Here is a 22,112-nt window from a genome sequence, read left to right on the forward strand (position 1 = left end):
AAACACAAACACATGGAAGCTAAACAATATGTTACTAAATAACCAATGGATTGCTGAAAAAATCAAAGAGGAAATCAAAAAATAGCTAGAGACAAAAGAAAATGAAAACATGATGATCCAAAACCGATGGGATGCAGCAAAAGCAGTTCTATGAGGGAAGTTCAGAGCAATACAATCTGACCTCAGGAAACAAGAAAAATCTCAAATGAACAACCTAACCTTACACCTAAAGCAACTAGAGAATGAAAAACAAACAAAACCCAAAGTTAGTAGAAGGAAAGAAACCATAAAAATCAGAGCAGAAATAAATGAAATAAAAAAAAGAAAGAAATGAAATAGAGATGAAGAAAACATAGGAAAGATCAATGAAGTTAAAGCTGGTTCTTTGAAAGGCTAAACAAAATTGATAAACCTTTAGCCAAACTCATCAAGAAAAAAAAGGGAGAGGGCTCAAATCAATAAAATTAGCAATGAAAAAAGAAGAAGTTACAATGGACACCACAGAAATACTAAGGGTAATAAGAGACTACTACAAGCAACTATATGCCAATAAAATGGACAACCTAGAAGAAGTGGACAAATTCTTAGAAAGGTACAATCTTCCAAGACTGAACCAGGAAGAAATAGAAAATATGAACAGACCTATCACAAGTACTGAAATTGAAACTGTGATTTAAAAACTACCACAAACAAAAGTCCAGGACCAGATGGCTTCACAGGCGAATTCTATCAAGCATTTAGACAAGAGTTAACACCTATCCTTCTGAAACTATTCCAAAAAACTGCAGAGGAAGGAACACTCCCAAACTCATTCTATGAGGCCACCATCACCCTGATACGAAAACCAGACAAAGATACCACAAAAATAGAAAGAAACCAATATCACTGATTAACATAGATGCAAAAATCCTCAAAAAAATAATAGCAAACTGAATCCAACAATACATTAAAAGGATAATACACCATGATCAAGTGGGATGCAAGGATTTTTCAATATCTACAAATCAATCAGTGGGATACACCACATTAACAAACTGAAGCATAAAAACCATATGATCATGTAATAGATGCAGAAAAAGCTCTTGACAAAACTCAACACCCATTTATTATAAAAACTCTCCAGAAGGTAGGCATAGAGGGAACCTACCTCAACATAATAAAGGCCATATATGACAAACCCACAGCTAACATCATACTCAACAGTGAAAAGCTGAAAGCATTTTCTCTAGGATCAGGAACAAGACGAGGATGTCCACTCTTGCCACTTTTATTCAACACAGTTTTGGAATTCCTAGCCATGGGAATTAGAGAAGTAAAAGAAATAAAAGGAATCCAAATTGGAAAAGAAGTAAAACTGTCACTGTTTGCAGATGACTGTAAACAGTCATCTGTTTACACTGTTTATACTGTACACAGAAAATCCTAAAGATAATACCATAAAACTACTAGAGCTCATCAATGAATTCGGTAAAGTTGCAGGATACAAAATTAATATACAGAAATCTGTTGCATTTCTATACATTAACAATGAAAGATCAGAAAGAGAAATTAAAGAAACAATCCCACTTACCAATGCATCAAAAAGAATAAAATATCTAGGAATAAACCTGCCCAAGGAGGCAAAAGACCTATACTCTGAAAACTATAAGACGCTGATGAAAGAAACTGAAGATAACACAAACAAATTGAAAGACAGACTATGTTCTTGGATTGGAAGAATCAATATTGTCAAAATGACTATAGTACTCAAGGCAATCTACAGATTCAATGCAATCCCTATTAAATTACCAATGGCATATTTCACAGAACTAGAACAAAAAAATTTAAAAATTTGTATGGAAACACAAAAGACCCGAATAGCCAAAGCAATCCTGAGAAAGAAAAATGGAGCTGGAGGAACCGGACTCCCTGATTTCAGACTATACTACAAAGCTACAGTAATCAAAACAGTATGGTACTGGCACAAAAACAGAAATATAGATCAGGGGAACAGGATAGAAAGCCTAGAAATAAACCCACGTGCCTATGGTCAATTAATCTATGACAAAGGAGAAAAGAACATGCAATGGAGAAATGGTGCTGGGACAACTGGACAGCTACATGTAAAAGAATGCAACTAGAACATTCTCTAACACCATACACAAAAATAAACTCAAAAAAGATTAAAGACCTAAATGAAGACTGGATACTGTAAAACTCTCAGAGGAAAACATAGGCAGAACACTCTGACATAAATCACAGCAATAATTTTTTGGATCCACCATCTAGAGTAATGAAAATAAAAATAAACAAATGGGACCTAATTAAACTTAAAAGCTTTTGTACAACAAAGGAAATCATAAACAAAATGAAAAGGCAACCCACAGAATGGGATAAAATATTTGCAAATGAAGCAACTGACAAGGGATTAATCTCCAAAATATACAAACAGCTCATGCAGCTCAATATCAAAAAACAAACAACCTGATTGAAAAATGGGCAGAAGACCTGAACAGACATTTCTCCAAAGAAGACATACAGATGTCCAAAAAGCACATGAAAAGATGCTCAACACTGCTAATTATTAGAGAAATGGAAATCAAAACTACAATGAGGTATCACCTCACATGAGTCAGAATGGCCATCATCAAAAAGTCTACAAACAATAAATGCTAAAGAGGGTGTGGAGAAAAGAGAACCCTCCTACACTGCTGGTGGGAATTTAAATTGGTACAACTACTGTGGAGAACAGTATGGAGGTTCCTTAAAAAACTAAGTACTACTGGGCTTCCCTGGTGGCACAGTGGTTGAGAGTCTGCCTGCCGAAGCAGGGGACACGGGTTCGTGCCCCGGTCCAGGAAGATCCCACATGCCGCAGAGCGGCTGGGCCTGTGAGTCATGGCCGCTGAGCCTGCGTGTCCAGAGCCTGTGCTCCGCAACGGGAGAGGCCACAACAGTGAGAGGCCTGCATACTGCAAAAAAAAAAAAACCCAAAAAACCCCCCAAAAACTAAGAACTACCATTTGATCCAGCACTCTCACTCCTGGGCATATATCCAGAAAAACTCATAATTCGAAATGATACATGCACTCCAATGTTCAGGACAGCACTATTTACAACAGCCAAGACATGGAAGCAACCTAAATGTCCATCGAGAGGAATGGATAAAGAAGATGTGGTACAGGTGCCGGCCTCTGACGCCGCAGGCTCGCCCCGCACTCCGTACCCCTCCCTCCTCCCTGGCCTGAGTGAACCAGAGACCCGAAGCAGCTGCTCCTTTAACCCCGTCCTGTCTGAGCGAAGAACGGACGCCCTCCAGCGACCTACACGCAGAGGTGGGGCCAAATCCAAAGCTGAGCCCCGGGAGCTGTGTGAACAAAGAAGAGAAAGGGAAATCTCTCCCAGCAACCTCAGGAGCAGCGGATTAAAGCTCCACAATCAACTTGATGTACCCTGCATCTGTGGAATACCTGAATGGATAATGAATCATCCCAAATTGAGGAGGTGGACTTTGAGAGCAAGATTTATGATTTTTTCCCCTTTTCCTCTTTTTGTGAGTGTGTATGTGTATGCTTCTGTGTGAGATTTTGTCTGTATAGCTTTGAGTCCACCATTTGTCCTAGGGTTCTATCTGTCCGTTTTTTTGTTTGTTTAAAAAAATTTTTTTTTCTTAATAATTATTTTTTATTTTAATAACTTTATTTTATCTTACTTTATTTTAGTTTATCTTCTTTCCTTCTTTCTTTTCTTCCTTCCTTCCCCCCTTCCTCCCTCCCTCCCTCCTTCCTTCCTTCTTCTAATTCTTTCTTTCTACTTTTTCTCCCTTTTATTCTGAGCTGTGTGGATGAAAGGCTCTTGGTGCTGCAGCCAAGAGTCAGTGCTGTGCCAATGAGGTGGGAGAGCCAACTTCAGGACACTGATCCACAAGAGACCTCCCAGCTCCACATAATATCAAATGGCAAAAATCTCCCAGAGATCTCCATCTCAACACCAGCACCCAGCTTCACTCAACGACCAGCAAGCTATAGTGCTGGACACCCTATGCCAAACAACTAGCAAGACAGGAACACAACCCCACCCATTAGCAGAGAGGTTGCCTAAAATCATAATAAGTCCACAGACACCACAAAATACACCACCAGACGTGGACCTGCCCACCAGAAAGACAAGATCCAGCCTCATCCACCAGAACACAGGCACTAGTCCCCTCCACCAGGAAGCCTACACAACCCACTGAACCAACCTTAGCCACTGGGGACAGACACCAAAAACAATGGGAACTATGAACCTGCAGCCTGCAAAAAGGAAACCCCAAACACAGTAAGATAAGCAAAATGAGAAGATAGAAAAACACACAGCAGATGAAGGAGCAAGATAAAAACCCACTAGACCTAACAAATGAGGAGGAAATAGGCAGTCTACCTGAAAAAGAATTCAGAATAATGACAGTAAAGATGATCCAAAATCTTGGAAACAGAATAGAGAAAATGCAAGAAATATTTAACAAGGACCTAGAAGAACGAAAGATGAAACAAGCAACGATGAACACACAATAAATGAAATTAAAAATACTCTAGATGGGATCAATAGCAGAATAACTGAGGCAGAAGAACGGATAAGTGACCTGGAAGATAAAATAGTGGAAATAACTACTGCAGAGCAGAATAAAGAAAAAAGAATGAAAAGCACTGAGGACAGTCTCAGAGACCTCTGGGATAACATTAAACGCACCAACATTCGAATTATAGGGGTTCCAGAAGAAGAAGAGAAAAAGAAAGGGACTGAGAAAATACTTGAAGAGATTATAGTTGAAAACTTCCCTAATATGGGAAAGGAAATAGTTAATCAAGTCCAGTAAGCACAGAGAGTCCCATACAGGATAAATCCAAGGAGAAACACGCCAAGACACATATTAATCAAACTGTCAAAAATTAAATACAAAGAAAACATATTAAAAGCAGCAAGGGAAAAACAACAAATAACACACAAGGGAATCCCCATAAGGTTAACAGCTGATCTTTCAGCAGAAACTCTGCAAGCCAGAAAGGACTGGCAGGACATATTTAAAGTGATGAAGGAGAAAAGCCTGCAACCAAGATTACTCTACCCAGCAAGGATCTCATTCAGCTTTGATGGAGAAATTAAAACCTTTACAGACAAGCAAAAGCTGAAAGAATTCAGCACCACCAAACCAGCTTTACAACAAATGCTAAAGGAACTTCTCTAGGCAAGAAACACAGGGGAGAAGGAAAAGACCAACAATGATAAACCCAAAACAATTAAGAAAATGGGAATAGGAACATACATATCGATAATTACCTTAAATGTAAATGGATTAAATGCTCCCACCAAAAGACACAGACTGGCTGAATGGATACAAAAATAAGACCCATATATATGCTGTCTACAAGAGACCCACTTCAGACCTAGAGACACATACAGACTGAAGGAAGGGGATGGAAAAAGATATTCCATGCAAATGGAAACCAAAAGAAAGCTGGAGTAGCAATTCTCATATCAGACAAAATAGACTTTAAAATAAAGACTCTCAGAAGAGACAAAGAAGGACTCTACATAATGATCAAGGGATTGATCCAAGAAGAAGATATAACAATTGTAAATATTTATGCACCCAACATAGGAGCACCTCAATACATAAGGGAAATACTAACAGTCATAAAAGGGGAAATCGACAGTAACACATTCATAGTAGGGGACTTTAACACCCCACTTTCACCAATGGACAGATCACCCAAAATGAAAATAAATAAGGAAACACAAGCTTTAAATGATACATTAGACAAGATGGACTTAATTGATATTTATAGGACATTCCATCCAAAAACAACAGAATACACATTTTTCTCAAGTGCTCATGGAACATTCTCCAGGATAGATCATATCTTGGGTCACAAATCAAGCCTTGGTAAATTTAAGAAAATTGAAATTGTATCAAGTATCTTTTCTGACCACAACGCTATGAGACTAGATATCAATTACAGGAAAAGATCTGTAAAAAATACAAACACATGGAGGCTAAACAATACACTACTTAATAATGAAGTGATCACTGAAGAAATCAAAGAGGAAATAAAAAAATACCTAGAAACAAATGACAATAGAGACATGACGACCCAAAACCTATGGGATGCAGCAAAAGCAGTTCTAAGAGGGAAGTTTATAGCAATACAATCCTACCTTAAGAAACAGGAAACATCTCGAATAAACAACCTAACCTTGCACCTAAAACAATTAGAGAAAGAACAAAAAACCCCCAAAGTTAGCAGAAGGAAAGAAATCATAAAGATCAGATCAGAAATAAATGAAAAAGAAATGAAGGAAACGATAGCAAAGATCAATAAAACTAAAAGCTGGTTCTTTGAGAAGGTAAACAAAATTGATAATCCATTAGCCAGACTCATCAAGAAAAAAAGGGAGAAGACTCAAATCAATAGAATTAGAAATGAAAAAGGAGAAGTGGGCTTCCCTGGTGGCGCAGTGGTTGAGAGTCCGCCTGCCGATGCAGGGGACACGGGTTCGTGCCCCGGTCCGGGAAGATCCCACATGCCGCGGAGCGGCTAGGCCCATGAGCCATGGCTGCTGGGCCTGCACGTACAGAGCCTGTGCTCCGCAACGGGAGAGGCCACAGCAGTGAGAAGCCCATGTAATGCAAAAAAAAAAAAAAAAAAAAAAAAAGAAAAAGGAGAAGTAACAACTGACACTGCAGAAATACAAAAGATCATGAGAGATTACTACAAGCAACTCTATGCCAATAAAATGGACAACCTGGAAGAAATGGACAAATTCTTAGAAATGCACAATCTGCAAAGACTGAATCAGGAAGAAATAGAAAATATGAACAGACCAATCACAAGCACTGAAATTGAAATTGTGATTAAAAGTCTTCCAACAAACAAAAGCCCAGGACCAGATGGCTTCACAGGCGAATTCTATCAAACATTTAGAGAAGAGCTAACACCTGTCCTTCTCAAACTCTTCCAAAATATAGCAGAGGGACGAACACTCCCAAACTCATTCTATGAGGCCACCATCACCTTGATACCAAAACCAGACAAGGATGTCACAAAGAAAGAAAACTACAGGCCAATATCACTGATGAACATACATGCAAAAATCCCCAACAAAAGACTAGCAAACAGAATCCAACAACTCATTAAGAGGATCATACACCATGATCAAGTGGGGTTTATTCCAGGAATGCAAGGATTCTTCAATATACGCAAATCAATCAACGTGATACACCATATTAACAAACTGAAGGAGAAAAACCATACGATCATCTCAATAGATGCAGAGAAAGCTTTCGACAAAATTCAACACCCATTTATGATAAAAACCCTGCAAAAGTAGGCATGGAGGGAACTTTCCTCAACATAATAAAGGCCATATACGACAAACCTACAGCCAACATCGTCCTCAATGGTGAAAAACTGAAACCATTTGCACTAAAATTAGGAACAAGACAAGGTTGCCCACTCTCACCACTCCTATTCAACATAGTTTTGGAAGTTTTAGTCACAGCAATCAGAGAAGAAAAGGAAAGAAAAGGAATCCAAGTCAGAAAAGAAGAAGTAAAGCTGTCACTGTTTGCAGATGTCATGATACTATACATAGAGAATCCTAAAGATGCTACCAGAAAACTACTAGAGCTAATCAATGAATTTGGTAAAGTTTCAGCATACAAAATTAACATACAGAAATCCATTGCATTTCTATACATTAACAATGAAAGATCAGAAAGAGAAATTAAAGAAACAATCCCATTTACCACTGCAACAAAAAGAATAAAATACCCAGGAATAAACCTTCCTAAGGAGACAAAAGACCTGTATGCAGAAAATTATAAGACACTGATGAAAGAAATTAATGATGATACAAATAGATGGAGAGATATACCATGTTCTTCGATTGGAAGAATTAACATTGTGAAAATGACTCTACTACCCAAAGCAATCTACAGATTCAGTGCAATCCCTATCAAACTACCACTGGCATTTTTCACAGAACTAGAACAAAAAATTTCACAATTTATATGGAAACACAAAAGACCCCGAATAGCCAAAGCAATCTTGAGAACGAAAAACGGAGCTGGAGGAATCAGGCTCCCTGACTTCAGACTATACTACTAAGCTACAGTAATCAAGATAGTATGGTACTGGCACAAAAAGAGAAAGATAGATCAATGGAACAGGATAGAAAGCCCAGAGATAAACCCACGCACATATGGTCACCTTATCTTTGATAAAGGAGGCAGGAATGTACAGTGGAGAAAGGACAGCCTCTTCAATAAGTGGTGCTGGAAAAACTGGACAGGGACATGTAAAAGTATGAGACTAGATCACTCCCTAACACCATACACAAAAATAAGCTCAAAATGGATTAAAGACCTAAATGTAAGGCCAGAAACTATCAAACTCTTAGAGGAAAACATAGGCAGAACACTATGACATAAATCACAGCAAGATCCTTTTGGACCCACCTCCTAGAGACATGGAAATAAAAACAAAAATAAACAAATAGGACCTAATGAAACTTCAAAGCTTTTGCACAGCAAAGGAAACCATAAACAAGACCAAAAGACAACCCTCAGAATGGGAGAAAATATTTGCAAATGAAGCAACTGACAAAGGATTCATCTCCAAAATTTATAAGCAGCTCATGCAGCTCAATAACAAAAAAACAAACAACCCAATCCAAAAATGGGCAGAAGACCTAAACAGACATTTCTCCAAAGAAGATATACAGACTGCCAACAAACACATGAAAGAATGCTCAACATCATTAATCATTAGAGAAATGCAAATCAAAACTACAATGAGATATCATCTCACACCAGTTAGAATGGCCATCATCAAAAAATCTACAAACAGTAAATGCTGGAGAGGGTGTGGAGAAAAGGGAACCCTCTTGCACTGCTGGTGGGAATGTGAACTGATACAGCCACTATGGGGAACAGTATGGAGGTTCCTTAAAAAACTACAAATAGAACTACCATACGACCCAGCAATCCCACTACTGGGCATATACCCTGAGAAAACCATAATTCAAAAAGAGACATGTACCAAAATGTTCATTGCAGCTCTATTTACAATAGCCCAGAGATGGAAACAACCTAAGTGTCCATCATCAGATGAATGGATAAAGAAGATGTGGTACATGTATACAACGGAATATTACTCAGCCATAAAAAGAAACGAAATAGAGCTATTTGTAATGAGGTGGATGGACCTAGAGTCTGTCATACAGAGTGAGGTAGTCAGAAAGAGAAAGACAAATACCGTATGCTAACACATATATATGGAATTTAAGAAAAAAAATATGTCATGAAGAAACTATGGGTAAGACAGGAATAAAGACACAGACCTACTAGAGAATGGACTTGAGGATATGGGGAGGGGGAAGGGTAAGCTGTGACAAAGCGAGAGAGAGGCATGGACATATATACACTACCAAATGTAAAATAGATAGCTAGTGGGAAGCAGCCGCATAGCACAGGGAGATCAGCTCGGTGCTTTGTGACCGCCTGGAGGGGTGGGATAGGGAGGGTGGGAGGGAGGGAGACGCAAGAGGGAAGAGATATGGCAACATATGTATGTGTATAACTGATTCACTTTGTTATAAAGCAGAAACTAACACACCATTGTAAAGCAATAATACTCCAATAAAGATGTAAAAAAAAAAAAGAAAGAAACAAAAAACCAAATGCGAAGGATATGAGCCAATTAATGAGCCTCACCTCACCTAACAAAGACTCATATTAAAGCAAGCTTTCAGTCCCCTGGATGTCAGCTGATCCCTCTGCTGCCCCCAAAGCAGTGATGTAATAAAAGGGGAGGGTAAATGGGGTCAGAAGACTGAGCTGGCCTCTCCCTCCATGGCTTACTGGCTGTGTGACCCTCGGTGATCACTAAAATGGTCTGGACCTCAGTCTCCTTAACTATAAACAAGGACAATGCTTCCTGCTGGTCAGAGTTATTCAGAAAATGCATGTTCAAGCTGAGGGTAGAGAAGGCTTCCAATAGAGGTTTGTCCCCTCTGAGCCTCTGTATGTTGGTGAACCACACCACCTTCCTTCAAAAAACTCCCTTTCACATTTTAACAAAGGAAAACAGTATCTTACCTCAATAAAAAACATGCCTATTACTACAGTTAATCAGAAACAGAAGCGCACATGCACACACACACACACACAGAAAACCAGAAAATGTGGACTTAATTTCAATCCTGAGTCAATAATACTTACAGCTATAACCCGGTAACCCCATCCAGTCAAAGCCAAAATCTGCCGGAAAAATACATCAGCAGTTCCGCTGACGGGAGGGAGAAATATGAGAGGACACCTGATATTTCTGGGGCCTGCATCGTAGAGCGACCAGATCTTACTGTCGTCATCATCCACAATAATCTGGAGGGAAAATTATAAGAAAAAAAAAAAAAAGAAAAACCTCATGGATTGGGTTTTATATAGTTATTTCAGCACTATAATTTCACTGACAATTTTAATACCACTGCCTTGGTTGTTACAAGCTAATGCGGGGATCACATCAGACTAGCACATATAAAAAACGGTTTTGTCTCCATTTCTTTCTTCAGTGCTGACACAGTCCATGGAACTGCTTTATATTTCTCCCAAGAGCTGTTTTTTCTACCAGTTTTGAATTTTCCTCCCCAGCCATGATTATATGAAGTTTATTTTGTTTACCATTAAACAGTAAACTCTGTACATGGCATCTTATTTCTTCCCCATACTTCTGCCTGTGTGTGTGTGTGCACACACGTGCATGTGCGTGTGTGTGTGTGCACATAGGAGGAGGACAATTTGCAGAGTCATTCTCGGGTGCTGGCCCAGAGGGCGGGCTGGGATCAGCAGGGTCAGTGTGTGACCAGGGGAGGTGAGGGGAAGAAAAGACTCCAGGCTCCGGGGAGAAACTGGGTACAGATGGGACCTCTCAAGAGATGCTTCAGTAGCCTGATCTAGACCAAGCCTCTGAAGGGGAGACCTCTGCTAGAGAGGAGGGACAAGGCAGGTATAGGCGTCACTGTCCCCAGAAAATGTTTCAAACCATTTAGTCAGTGTGGGGAATGGGCTCAGGGAAAAACTGGCTTTTTGGGGAAAAGGGGGTAAGAAGGAAGAAGGTCATCAGAAACCTTCCTGATTTAGTGGTTCTTGACCCAAAAAGGGAAACAGATGAGCATTACATGAGCTGAGACAAATCAGGTGTTTAGCACAGAGTTTGGCAGATACTGAGTGTTCAACAGTGTCAAGAGTGTTAGCTACAGTATGCACTGCATGATAGTTTAATTTTTGTTCTCTTTGGCTGACTTTTTGGTAGTTGGAAAAGTACATTAACTGCTTGAACTTTTGCCAATGCAAATCAACACTTATCCTTTTTACATTAAAAAGTTCAAGGTTCTATTTTCTGAGAGCTCCTAACTGGCAGTGCTGTGGGGACCATGGTGTCAATGTGGGCGGCGGCACACTAACCGGGGTCACCGGCATCACTGGGAGCAGACAACCAGGGCAAGGCAAAGCCCAGAGGGCCCTAACCAACACCTTCTGGAATTCCCCGGGTGACAGTATATCTCATGATTATGTTTTTGCCCTTTGTACTTGCCACTCACATTTTTGCTTTTCCTGTTTCTTTTTGCTCTGATTGTAGTAAAAAAAAATCTCAGTAACCTCTGACAGTGGTATGCGGTAAATTCCAACCTTATAGTAATAAAATTCATATGAGATAAGATATTCAGATCTCTGAAATGAAAATCTAGCACTATGAAATTTCAAGCAAACTTTTCATGTCTTGTGGGCCGAACTGACCAAAGGAGAAAATTACATCAGTGAAACTACTACTTCCAAGAATATTTAGATAAGTTTGTGTTGTTTTGGGTCTGGTGATCAGCTTGCTGAGTGAGTCCATGGAGAGGAGCTCACATGAATTACTTGAGGGGATGGGACAAGGCAGAGGGGCTCTGGGGGCAATTCTCCTAGCAATGGGCAGTAGTTCCTGGGGTAGCAAGAAGAAAGGCGGGTTCCCTTTGGTAAGCTGCCAATTAGTTCTGGCTTTTTTTTTTTTTGAAGGAATTTTTTCTTTTTTTAAAGAAGTTAATTAATTTTTGGCTGTGCTGGGTCTTTGTTGCTGACTGCGGGCTTTCTCTAGTTGCGGAGAGCGGGGGCTACTCTTTATTGTGGTGCGCAGGCTTCTCATTGCCGTGGCTTCTCTTGTGGCGGAGCATGGGCTCTAGGTGCACGGGCCTTAGTAGTTGTGGCACGCAGGCTCAGTAGTTGTGGCGCACAGGCTTAGTTGCTCAGCAGCATGTGGGATCTTCCTGGACCAGGGATCGAACCCGTGTCCCCTGCATTGGCAGGCGGATTCTTAACCGCTGTGCCACCAGGGAAGCCCAGTTCTGGCTTTGAAGCCAGATTAATTTGATTTTAATTTCAACTCGACTAGACTGTGTGACTTTAACATGTTAACCTCCATGAACCTCAGTTTTCCCATCTGCTAAGTGGGCACACCACTATCCACTTTGTTAAACTGTTGAAAGAATTAAATAAGATATTTGGGGACTTCCTACAACAGTGCCCGGTATATAGCAGGTATTCTGTCTATACTTGGAGACTGTATCTCAAATTTCTATATGAAGTGTAATTCTGTTATCAATTCAAACTTGCATGATACTTCCACAGCTATATATCCTGACAAAATAATTACAACAGAGACATAGATGTTCTTCATATCATAGTACTCTAATATTTCTGCAAGGGGATCAGCAAAGATTTTATTCTGACACAACTTTTGTCTAGTGTGATCCCCAAACATTTGGGATTAAATTGGGACTCAGAGTCAACAAACTTCAATATAAGTGTTTAGCGTTTCTAGACATCCCAGGCATATAAAGTTTCCAAAAGATGACTATGGCAGAATGAGTATATATCATGGCAAACAGAGGACCTATAATGTGACTCACTGTAAATCTTAAATCTGAGGAACAGGAAAATGCTTTCTCATAGAATCTAACTGCACTTACTGTACAGTTGCAGTTGCTGTAAGCTTTCTACTGAACTATACAGAGGAGTACACATACTCCTGCTTGCTTGAATATGTAAAACCAATTATAAAACAATGAGTACAGTTATTCTCACTTTTACTCTTGAATGAGTCTCAAAAGTTGAATGTACTTGACAGGGAAGGGGTGAACTTTAGGCTCTGCAACCCAGTCACAATACTTGGCAATAACCTTTACTCTCAAACAATACGAAGACATAACATCTAAATCACAGATAAAAACAACTACAAGATTTTGTAAATAAGAGGTGTAGTAAAACCATACATACCTTTTTAAGGGGGACTGTACTTCTAAACCAGTTATAATCAGGAGAGACTTTAATCTCTCCCATGATCAGCTGAAATGGAGGTTAACCCTGAAATAAAAGCATGTGATGTTTCACGTCAAGAATTCATGTTTACATCAGCACTAAACGTAGAGTCTGGCCTAGCTCTACCAACAATACTTTAAAGGATAAATCTGAGGAAATGGGCTATTTCAAGCTATATGCTATATGCTTGTCGGCATATACTTAAACTACAGAAAACAACTTGGTGAAAACCTATAATCATGGAGCAGGAAGGGCCCTGAGAGAGAATTATTCCAACCCTCTTAATTCCCCCAGAAGAAGAATCTGGTCTAGAAAATTTTAATGACTTACCCAAGATCCCATGGCTATTGCAAAACCAGGACCAGACCCAGGACAGCCTTTTCTGACACCTGACTGTCTGTCCTAGTTAAATGATTCCAAATGCAGTAGCATAACCTATCTTTTGACAAGATCTTAAGAATCTATGTTAATAAAGATATTCCTGTCTGATAAAGTTCTAGAGAACAGTCCATACTAGAAAAAAGAGTTAATGTAAGCCTGCTTCCTCACAAATTCATAAAATGCCATAAATCTCACTCTAGGGGAACATAGCTTCAGAAACTCACACATAGTTTTTAATGCAAAATACAGGAAAACTTGCTGTTCATATGGATGTGGTTAAAAGTGATATAAGGTACTCTGAAAGATCTATGATAAGATACCAGAATAGACCTGAAGGCACAATAACTAGCAACAAAACAAAACATGTGCCTTTAGAAAAAATGTGTGGTCCTCTGTTGTGAGATTAGTGATTTCCAGCTTTTATAGCTGGAAAAGTCACTGACCCTTTCTGGGCTGTTTTCTCATCTATTTCACCACTCTCTCTCCAAAGCATAGAACAGTGCTTGGTACACAGCAGGCATTATCTATTGACTAAATAAATGACTACATCCTAAGCAGGCCAAACTAGGCAATCCTGGAGTCCCTTTTAACCCAGGTACCTATGAGCTTTCCATTAGCTGGGCATCTTCAACTTAAAGGCTACCCCTCTTTGCTCAGGGATCTGTGTTGTGTTATAACAGGAACCTGAAAATTATAGTTCCTTGTTGCAGATTCTTATTGCCCAATGAAGAACTTCCACCCATCAGTATGGAAGGATTCAAATGCTTGTTTGCATCATGTCCTCTACCCCAGCACAAGCCTGGATTTTCCTAGCAGGGCTAGGATGAGTTTGAGACCCTAGGACTTAACTCCTGCGATGACTCTGAACTGCCAGTTTAGAGGGGCTTCTCTGGACTGGTCAGGAGCTGGGGATTCTAAAACCAACGAATCTTCCTCCTTGGCCCTCCAAATCTTCTCCCTCAAGAACACAGGGCACTGAGCAATCTCAACTGCTACCTCTAACCTTGGGGGTTACTAAACTGAACCCCAAGGAGACGGTAAATGTAGACATCCAACATTAAACCAGGTTTACAACCTTGACACTGTAATAATGGTCTCTTCTCTCAAGGCTAGGATGGTACTTAGAAGTTTATTAAAATCTTAAGTGGCTCTACAATATCAAGAAAATTATCAGCCAGTCTTATGCTGAAAATCAGTGTGCACAGATGTAGTTCTTATTCATACTGAAATAAAGAAAATCATTCTTTGCATTTTCATTTTCTCTTAACAAATATTAATGTTAAAAATTGAAGCCATTTGGCTGGAGAGGGTGTGGAGAAAAGGGAACACTCCTGCACTGCTGGTGGGAATGTGAATTGGTACAGCCACTATGGAGAACAGTATGGAGGTTCCTTAAAAAACTAAAAATAGAACTACCATATGACCCAGCAATCCCACTACTAGGCATATACCCTGAGAAAACCATAATTCAAAAAGAGACATGTACCAAAATGTTCATTGCAGCTCTATTCACAATAGCCCGGAGCTGGAAACAACCTAAGTGTCCATCATCGGATGAATGGATAAAGAAGATGTGGCACATATATACAATGGAATATTACTCAGCCATAAAAAGAAACGAAACTGAGCTATTTGTAATGAGGTGGCTAGACCTAGAGTCTGTCATACAGAGTGAAGTAAGTCAGAAAGAGAAAGACAAATACCGTATGCTAACACATATATACGGAATTAAAAAAAAAATGTCATGAAGAACCTAGGGGTAAAACGGGAATAAAGACACAGACCTACTTGAGAATGGACTTGAGGATATGGGGAGGGGGAAGGGTAAGCTGTGACAAAGCGAAAGAGAGGCATGGACATATATACACTACCAAACGTGGGGTAGATAGATGGTGGGAAGCAGCCGCAGAGCACAGGGAGATCAGCTCGGTGCTTTGTGACCGCCTGGAGGGGTGGGATGGGGAGGGTGGGAGGGAGGGAGATGCATGAGGGAAGGGATGTGGGAACAGATGTATATGTATGACTGATTCACTTTGTTATAAAGCAGAAACTAATAAAAAAAAAATTGAAGCCATTTGAACTACAGCCTTTCTCTAAGCTGGTCACTGCTTTTAATTGAAAGCAACTAGCCCATATAGTTAATTCCAGAATATTTTCTACCTGGACAGACTTGAAATATTTCTATATCATCTAAATATTGCCTAATGGAGACATTTTCTAGTATTACAATACTATAAACAATCACTATTCTACAGGAGGAAATATCAAAAACATGTTTAGAAAAAAACCCTACTCAACAGATTTATAAAACACTTTAGCTAATTAAAGCCAGAAAGTATGCTTCTAGATTCACCAAACTTGGGATAAAATAAAGTATTCATAGTTTGAATCAGTTGCAATCTACAAACCAAACTACCATACAAATACACATACACACATCATTCACAGGCACACACATTCACTGTCATCCACTTCTTCCCTCAGCAGTAAGTAGAAAGATGTTCCTCACCACAGTCCTCAGTATTATCCACTACCACCCAATATTATAATATTTTATAACTAATCTTGCTGGATGGAGAGATTCCACCCAACTGTAACTAAATTTTTGTAGAGGCAAGTGATTTTAACACTTGTGCTAGTTTGGCAGTACATGAAAGCTAAGATAGATACCAAATGTTGCATCTGACCAACTGACGTTTAAGTGAAAAAAAAAAAAAACTGCTGCAAAGGGAAAGCAGCTGTGAGTGGTATGAAAAGGAAGTTTGTTCTCCCAGCTCTCTTTCATCCACTTCAGGGGAATACTTTTCCAAGTCACAAGGGGAACATTCTGCATAGGGCAAAAAAAAAAAAAAAAAAAGGTTCACTGAGACTGTAACTCAACTGGTCAGTATTAAATAAGAAAGAATGTGGACCACGAACTCAATGCTGATTTGATCTCTCACAGTTCTTCACAAAAACAAAAGCACCTGTTCATGTTGCTGGGAAAAGGGCTGCAGGAATTTTGCCTTAATCCTGCCTAAGGAAACCCCTCCTCAGGGAGTGCTCTGGACACCGGGGACTCTCTGGCCCTTGTACTGCTCGACAATTAAACTGCTAGTTGCGAGTGTGCACCAAGAATTACGTGCACTTATCCCTCAAGGTTTCAGTAGAACCAGCCAGTTTACAGTCCACTTATCCCTCAGGGTTTCAACAGACCCTGCCAATTTAGAGTCAGTGAAATTGCCTTTACACATGTTTAAGTCATCTAACCAGTTTAACTAGTCAGATGTTTTCTTATCCTTTATCTCAATCATATGATCTTCGTATGGACAATCTGTGATTATTATTAACACCAGCAATAACGAAATATTAGAACCTGAGAGTCTCTGGGCAATGCCATTGGCTTTTTAATGCAAGCCTCCATACCTCACCACACCAGTACAGAGCTATTCTTTTTTTAGGTTTCCTCAGGGGAAGATTTACCCCTCTTTTCTTCAGAAACTTATTCCCTTATCTTCTAAACCTCATGGGAGGAAAAGCTGACTACCTGACATTTCGACGGTGACACCTCATCTTGTACTCTGTCTTAGTATAAAAGCTTTTGGAAATTTGCACACAGCTATTCTATCACCCCTCAGTCTCTTGAAGCTTTGTGCCAACAGGAGCTGGAACATTGTAGGTGGAGACAAAGAAGCAGCATAAATGCAGAACTTATGACTCCCTAGGAAAAGTGAGACAGCCTAGCCCTGCTACTTTCCTCATGCCTCCTTCACAAGCCTCACACCTGGCCCGTACTCAGCAATGACAAAGGCATTTATCACTTTCAGGCTGAGATGCAATCTCCAAAATAACTAGTCTGCTCAGAGTTCTTAAAAGTTTACAGGAAAAACATGTTCCTGGGCTGCAGCACTGTAGCCCCAAAATGGTATTACAGTCGTATGCCCAGGTCAAGCGCCCCACTGCCCACCCCAGGCGACCCACACACAGATCTCCACCTTCTCCCAGTCCCACTGATGACAGCTACACAAAGGCAGGGGCACAGGCACACCAATCACCCCCATGAACTCAGATTCGACCTCAGACACACACAGGGACATGCAATCACGTGCATGGTCACATGAACCGACCCACTCAGGGCCACACTCACAAAGTCACACCGACAGAGGCAGCCGCGCACGCTACAAACCATACTCACCTGCAGCCACAAACGCGTCACACACCCACATCCCCCGCTTCCCAGGGCCTCGCCCACCCCTCACCTGCCGTGGCCGCCCCCAGGTCCCTTTCCCTCCTCCCCAAGGCGGCTCTTCCCTCCACTAGGGGTGCGGGCCTGGGAAGCTGCTGGGCCCGGGTCGGGGCCGGCGGCTTGAGCGCTCAGTAACCGCAAGCGCTGTGGACCTTGGGGCGCGCTGGAGGGCCGGCCTCCGAGGGGCGGGGAGCGCAGCCAAGCGAGCATCGGCCACCGCCCTCCCTCCTCCCGAATCTTACGCGCAGCTGGCTCGAGCCTCGCGTTTCCGGGTTCGGAGGGGCGGGGCCACGCCTCGAGGAAGGGGTGGAGCTGCGTGACTCCGGCGGTCACCATGGCGACGGGGCGGGTTGGACCACAGGGTGAGACTTCGGCCCTCTATTGTACATCCTGCCGGGTGCGGAGTCGGCATCCGCTCTGCCGGTGGCGGCGGGCGCGGGGAGGAGGTCCGAGGAGCCTCTGGGTCAGTTCTAGGTCACCCATGTGACGTGAGTACCTAGGGAGAGGTCGTGGGACTGGAAGAAAGGGGCGCCTGACCCTTGAAATCTGCCTCCACCTGCAGTTCGCACCCTCTTGGAGGAAGGAGATGCCGACCTTTTCTCTCCGCCGTGTAAAGCTTTGAGGGGATCCCTTTGGGTTACAGGCTTTGACGAACAGGGCTTTGTATACTCTCTTTTCTTGGCAAGATTTTTTTCCTTTGGCACAACTACAGACGCCCTCCCTAATCCTCCACTGTAACGCCCCCACCTCCCTTCCCAGACTTGTGCTGAGGTCCTGGGGATTTCCGGGAACAGCTCCCACTGAGCCTCCAGCTCCTTCATCACTTTCCCTTAAAGGAATAGAGAATATTAATCTATTTATAATCATTTTTCTTAAGATGTTGCAGAGATCACGACTCTCCTTTTCAGTAAAATATTTGGAGATATGAAAAGGTTGAATAACATGTAAATCTCCTTGTTGGAAGTCTTTTGGTGATCCTCCAACAAGATCCTGCTGAAAATGCCTCTCCCTAATCTGTGTTAGGGAAAACCTGTACCCTATTAAAGGCCTTTGCCTTTACTCTGGCAACTGTTTTGGGGATTAAGGTCAGGGGAGAATCCAAGTAAACTGAATCCTAAGTCATGACCTCTGCCCTCCTGCTCAGGAGCCTTGGTTCCCAGTCTAGAACTTGGACAAATCCCAGACGAATTTCCCAAGAGCACAGTAACATATCCGCCTTTTTTCCCCCAAATCACCTTTTCAGAATTTTGAATCAGTAACAGAAAATGGTCTTCTATTATAAGCACCACATAGGTGCTATACAGGGAATGTTTTTGTGAAAGATTTTTAACTTTGAGACTTTTTCTAAAAAACTTGGAGAGGTTTAATGAATGGAATACCTGGCAAATCACTGGTTGTATTTATGTAAAATCCATTATGGGTACTCATTACATTGTTTATCTGTCTCCCCCAGTGGGCTGGGAGCTTTAATTTAGAGCAAAGTGAACAGAGTGATTTAACCAGTGCCTGAGCTATTATGACCTGGTTCATAATAAGTACTAAATGTGTACTGAATGAACTAATTAGCAAACAAAGAAATCTATCTGCTTGTATCCTAAGGCTGTATTCCTATATCCCACACTCCCAGACCTCACTTGAGTATCAGCCCTGAAGAGACATGAACTATGGATGTGCCCAAATGTATTAGAAGTCCTTATTCTGTTAGTTTGGTAATAATAATTTTTAACTTGACTGTTGATAATGGAAAACTATTTCACCATGTAGATATGTTTTGTTATATGTATACTTTTATTAAAAGATCAAACCCAAAATAATGAATGTTTTGTTTCCCTTAGAAAAGGAATCCATGGTCATGTTTGGATCTTCAGTTGGTCCATAACACATAGCAAGCACATTGTCCATTCCCTAATCTGAACAAGAAACATTTAGTATCTGTGAGTTCCAGCTGTCCTGTAATTGCACAACTGCAGGAAGCAAACTTTTAACCCAGGGCAGGCCACGGTGCAGGCAGACCTGGTGGATATGGCTGGGAAGGTTCGCAGCTGTCATGGTTGGGGTCTGCTAGATGGTTCCCACAGCACCAGTCCCTGTGTGAGAATCTCACTTTCCAAACTGGAATGTTCACAAAATACGCTGTGAACACTGAGCAAAGTAAACAGGTGGCCAGCTGGTTCTCAAAATTGCCCAAACCCAAGCTCTTTTCCTCAAATTTATCTTTTTTTTTTTTTTTTTTTCCGTACGCGGGCCTCTCACTGTTGCGGCCTCTCCCGTTGTGGAGCACAGGCTCCGGACGCGCAGGCTCAGCGGCCATGGCCCACGGGCCCAGCCGCTCCGCGGCACATGGGATCCTCCCAGACCGGGGCACGAACCCGCATCCCCTGCATCGGCAGGCGGACTCTCAACCACTGCGCCACCAGGGAGGCCTCAAATTTATCTTTTGACAGGATAATATTTGTTTTAAAACACATGTGCAGGGCTTCCCTGGTGGCGCAGTGGTTGAGAGTCCACCTGCCGATGCAGGGGACATGGGTTCGTGCCCCGGTCTGGGAAGATCCCACGTGCCGCGGAGCGGCTGGGCCCGTGAGCCATGGCCACTGAGCCTGCGCGTCTGGAGCGTGTGCTCCGCAGCAGGAGAGGCCACAACAGTGAGAGGCCCACGTACCGCAAAAACAAACAAACAAACAAACAAAAAAAACACATGTGCAAAATAATCCTAGATATCTTTCTTATGCACATATACATACCAAACAGAGTAGTGGTTACCTCTGAGGGGAAACTGGGAATAGAAGGGGTGTTGAAGGAGAAGCTGGCTTTAGATTTAGTATTTGAATTTATAAGCATGTATCCATATGTTATTGTATGACATAAAATTACTTAAAAGCAACTATATTCATGCTTTAAATGCTGCTGTAAACCTGCTCTAAATCCTTCAATAGCTCCCCATTGCCTTCAAGCTAAAGTCCAAAGTGTATGGGCTACAGCAGGTCTGACTCTCCCAAAGGGCCCATTGCACCCTATGAGGTCTCAAACCTCTAGGCATTTGTGTATGCTCTTCCCTCCACTCAGAGTGAATTTCCCCTATTTTGCTCCCAGGAACCATGTGTGAAAAAGTAAAAGAGGAGCAAAACACTTAGTTTTTCACACTAATACCAATTCCTGGAATACCATCCTTTTAAGCTTTCCAGGGTACAATCGACTGCAGTGTTATATATAAAATTATGCTAAGAACCAAGATTGAAAATGAATGCTGTTTCCTCATTGCCCGACCCAGTCTGTGACATACACATACTGTACTGGATTATAGGGATCAGACACAGAGTGGGGATTCTAAAACTGCCCAAGAAAGATACCGACATGACTATTCTATAGTTTGCTACCTAAAGGTCCTATCAAACAAGTTATATACAGTTATTTATAATTAATAATTTATTATCATTCGGGAGTTAAGAAACCTGAGTTCTATCCTTGGGCAAGACATTTCCTCTCTCTAGGTGTGGTTTTCTTTTCTGTAAAATGAGTCCAAAGTTAGACTAAATGATCTCTAAGTTCTTTCCAATTCTAAGATTTTAGATTCTATGTACTTATGAGAGCTATATCACAGAATCTTTACAACAGCCTTTCCTCAAAGCTGCTCTTCCCTGAAAATCCCCCCATCATCACTCCCTTCCAGTCAAACTTAAAAAAAAAAGTAGCCTGGCCAGTGAGTTGCAACTAAGGAGCCCGCCTGCCACAACTAAGACCTGGTACAACCAAATAAATAGACAAATAAAATAAATATTAAAAAAAAAAAGTATCCTGGGGCTTCCCTGGTGGAGCAGTGGTTGAGAGTCCGCCTGCCGATGCAGGGGACGCAGGTTCGTGCCCCGGTCCGGGAGGATCCCACATGCCGCAGAGCGGCTGGGCCCGTGAGCCATGGCCGCTGAGCCTGCGCGTCCGGAGCCTGTGCTCCGCAACGGGAGAGGCCACAACAGTGAGAGGCCCACATACCGCAAAAAAAAAAAAAAAAAAAAAAGTATCCTGCACACAAAAATGCCTGCTTATGGAAACAGTATTTTGACTTCTTCGATAAGTTAATGTCTGACCATTATTAACTTGGTAAAATAAAAGTTCCTAAGCAAAGGTACCACA

General features: G+C 41.4%; 1 protein-coding gene across 3 annotated transcripts in view; it reads right to left on the reverse strand.

Annotated features, from left to right (window-relative positions):
- Positions 1 to 18,255, reverse strand: part of SPG21 (SPG21 abhydrolase domain containing, maspardin) — a 39,826-nt gene extending 21,571 nt beyond the window's left edge. Inside the window, exons 1-3 of one of the 3 annotated variants that reach the window (XM_082618070.1) lie at positions 18,227 to 18,255; positions 13,337 to 13,423; positions 10,244 to 10,405 (exon numbers count right to left, since the gene is read on the reverse strand). In XM_082618070.1, the coding sequence (XP_082474196.1) occupies positions 10,244 to 10,405; positions 13,337 to 13,399 (225 nt within the window). In that variant the 5' untranslated portion in view covers positions 13,400 to 13,423; positions 18,227 to 18,255. The other 2 variants (XM_082618068.1, XM_082618069.1) reach the window with 2 other exon arrangements.
- Positions 18,256 to 22,112: the final 3,857 nt, after the last annotated feature.

The sequence above is a fragment of the Mesoplodon mirus genome (assembly GCF_964341445.2).
Source record: "Mesoplodon mirus genome assembly, chromosome: 4".
NCBI classification, from domain to species: Eukaryota; Metazoa; Chordata; class Mammalia; order Artiodactyla; family Ziphiidae; genus Mesoplodon; species Mesoplodon mirus.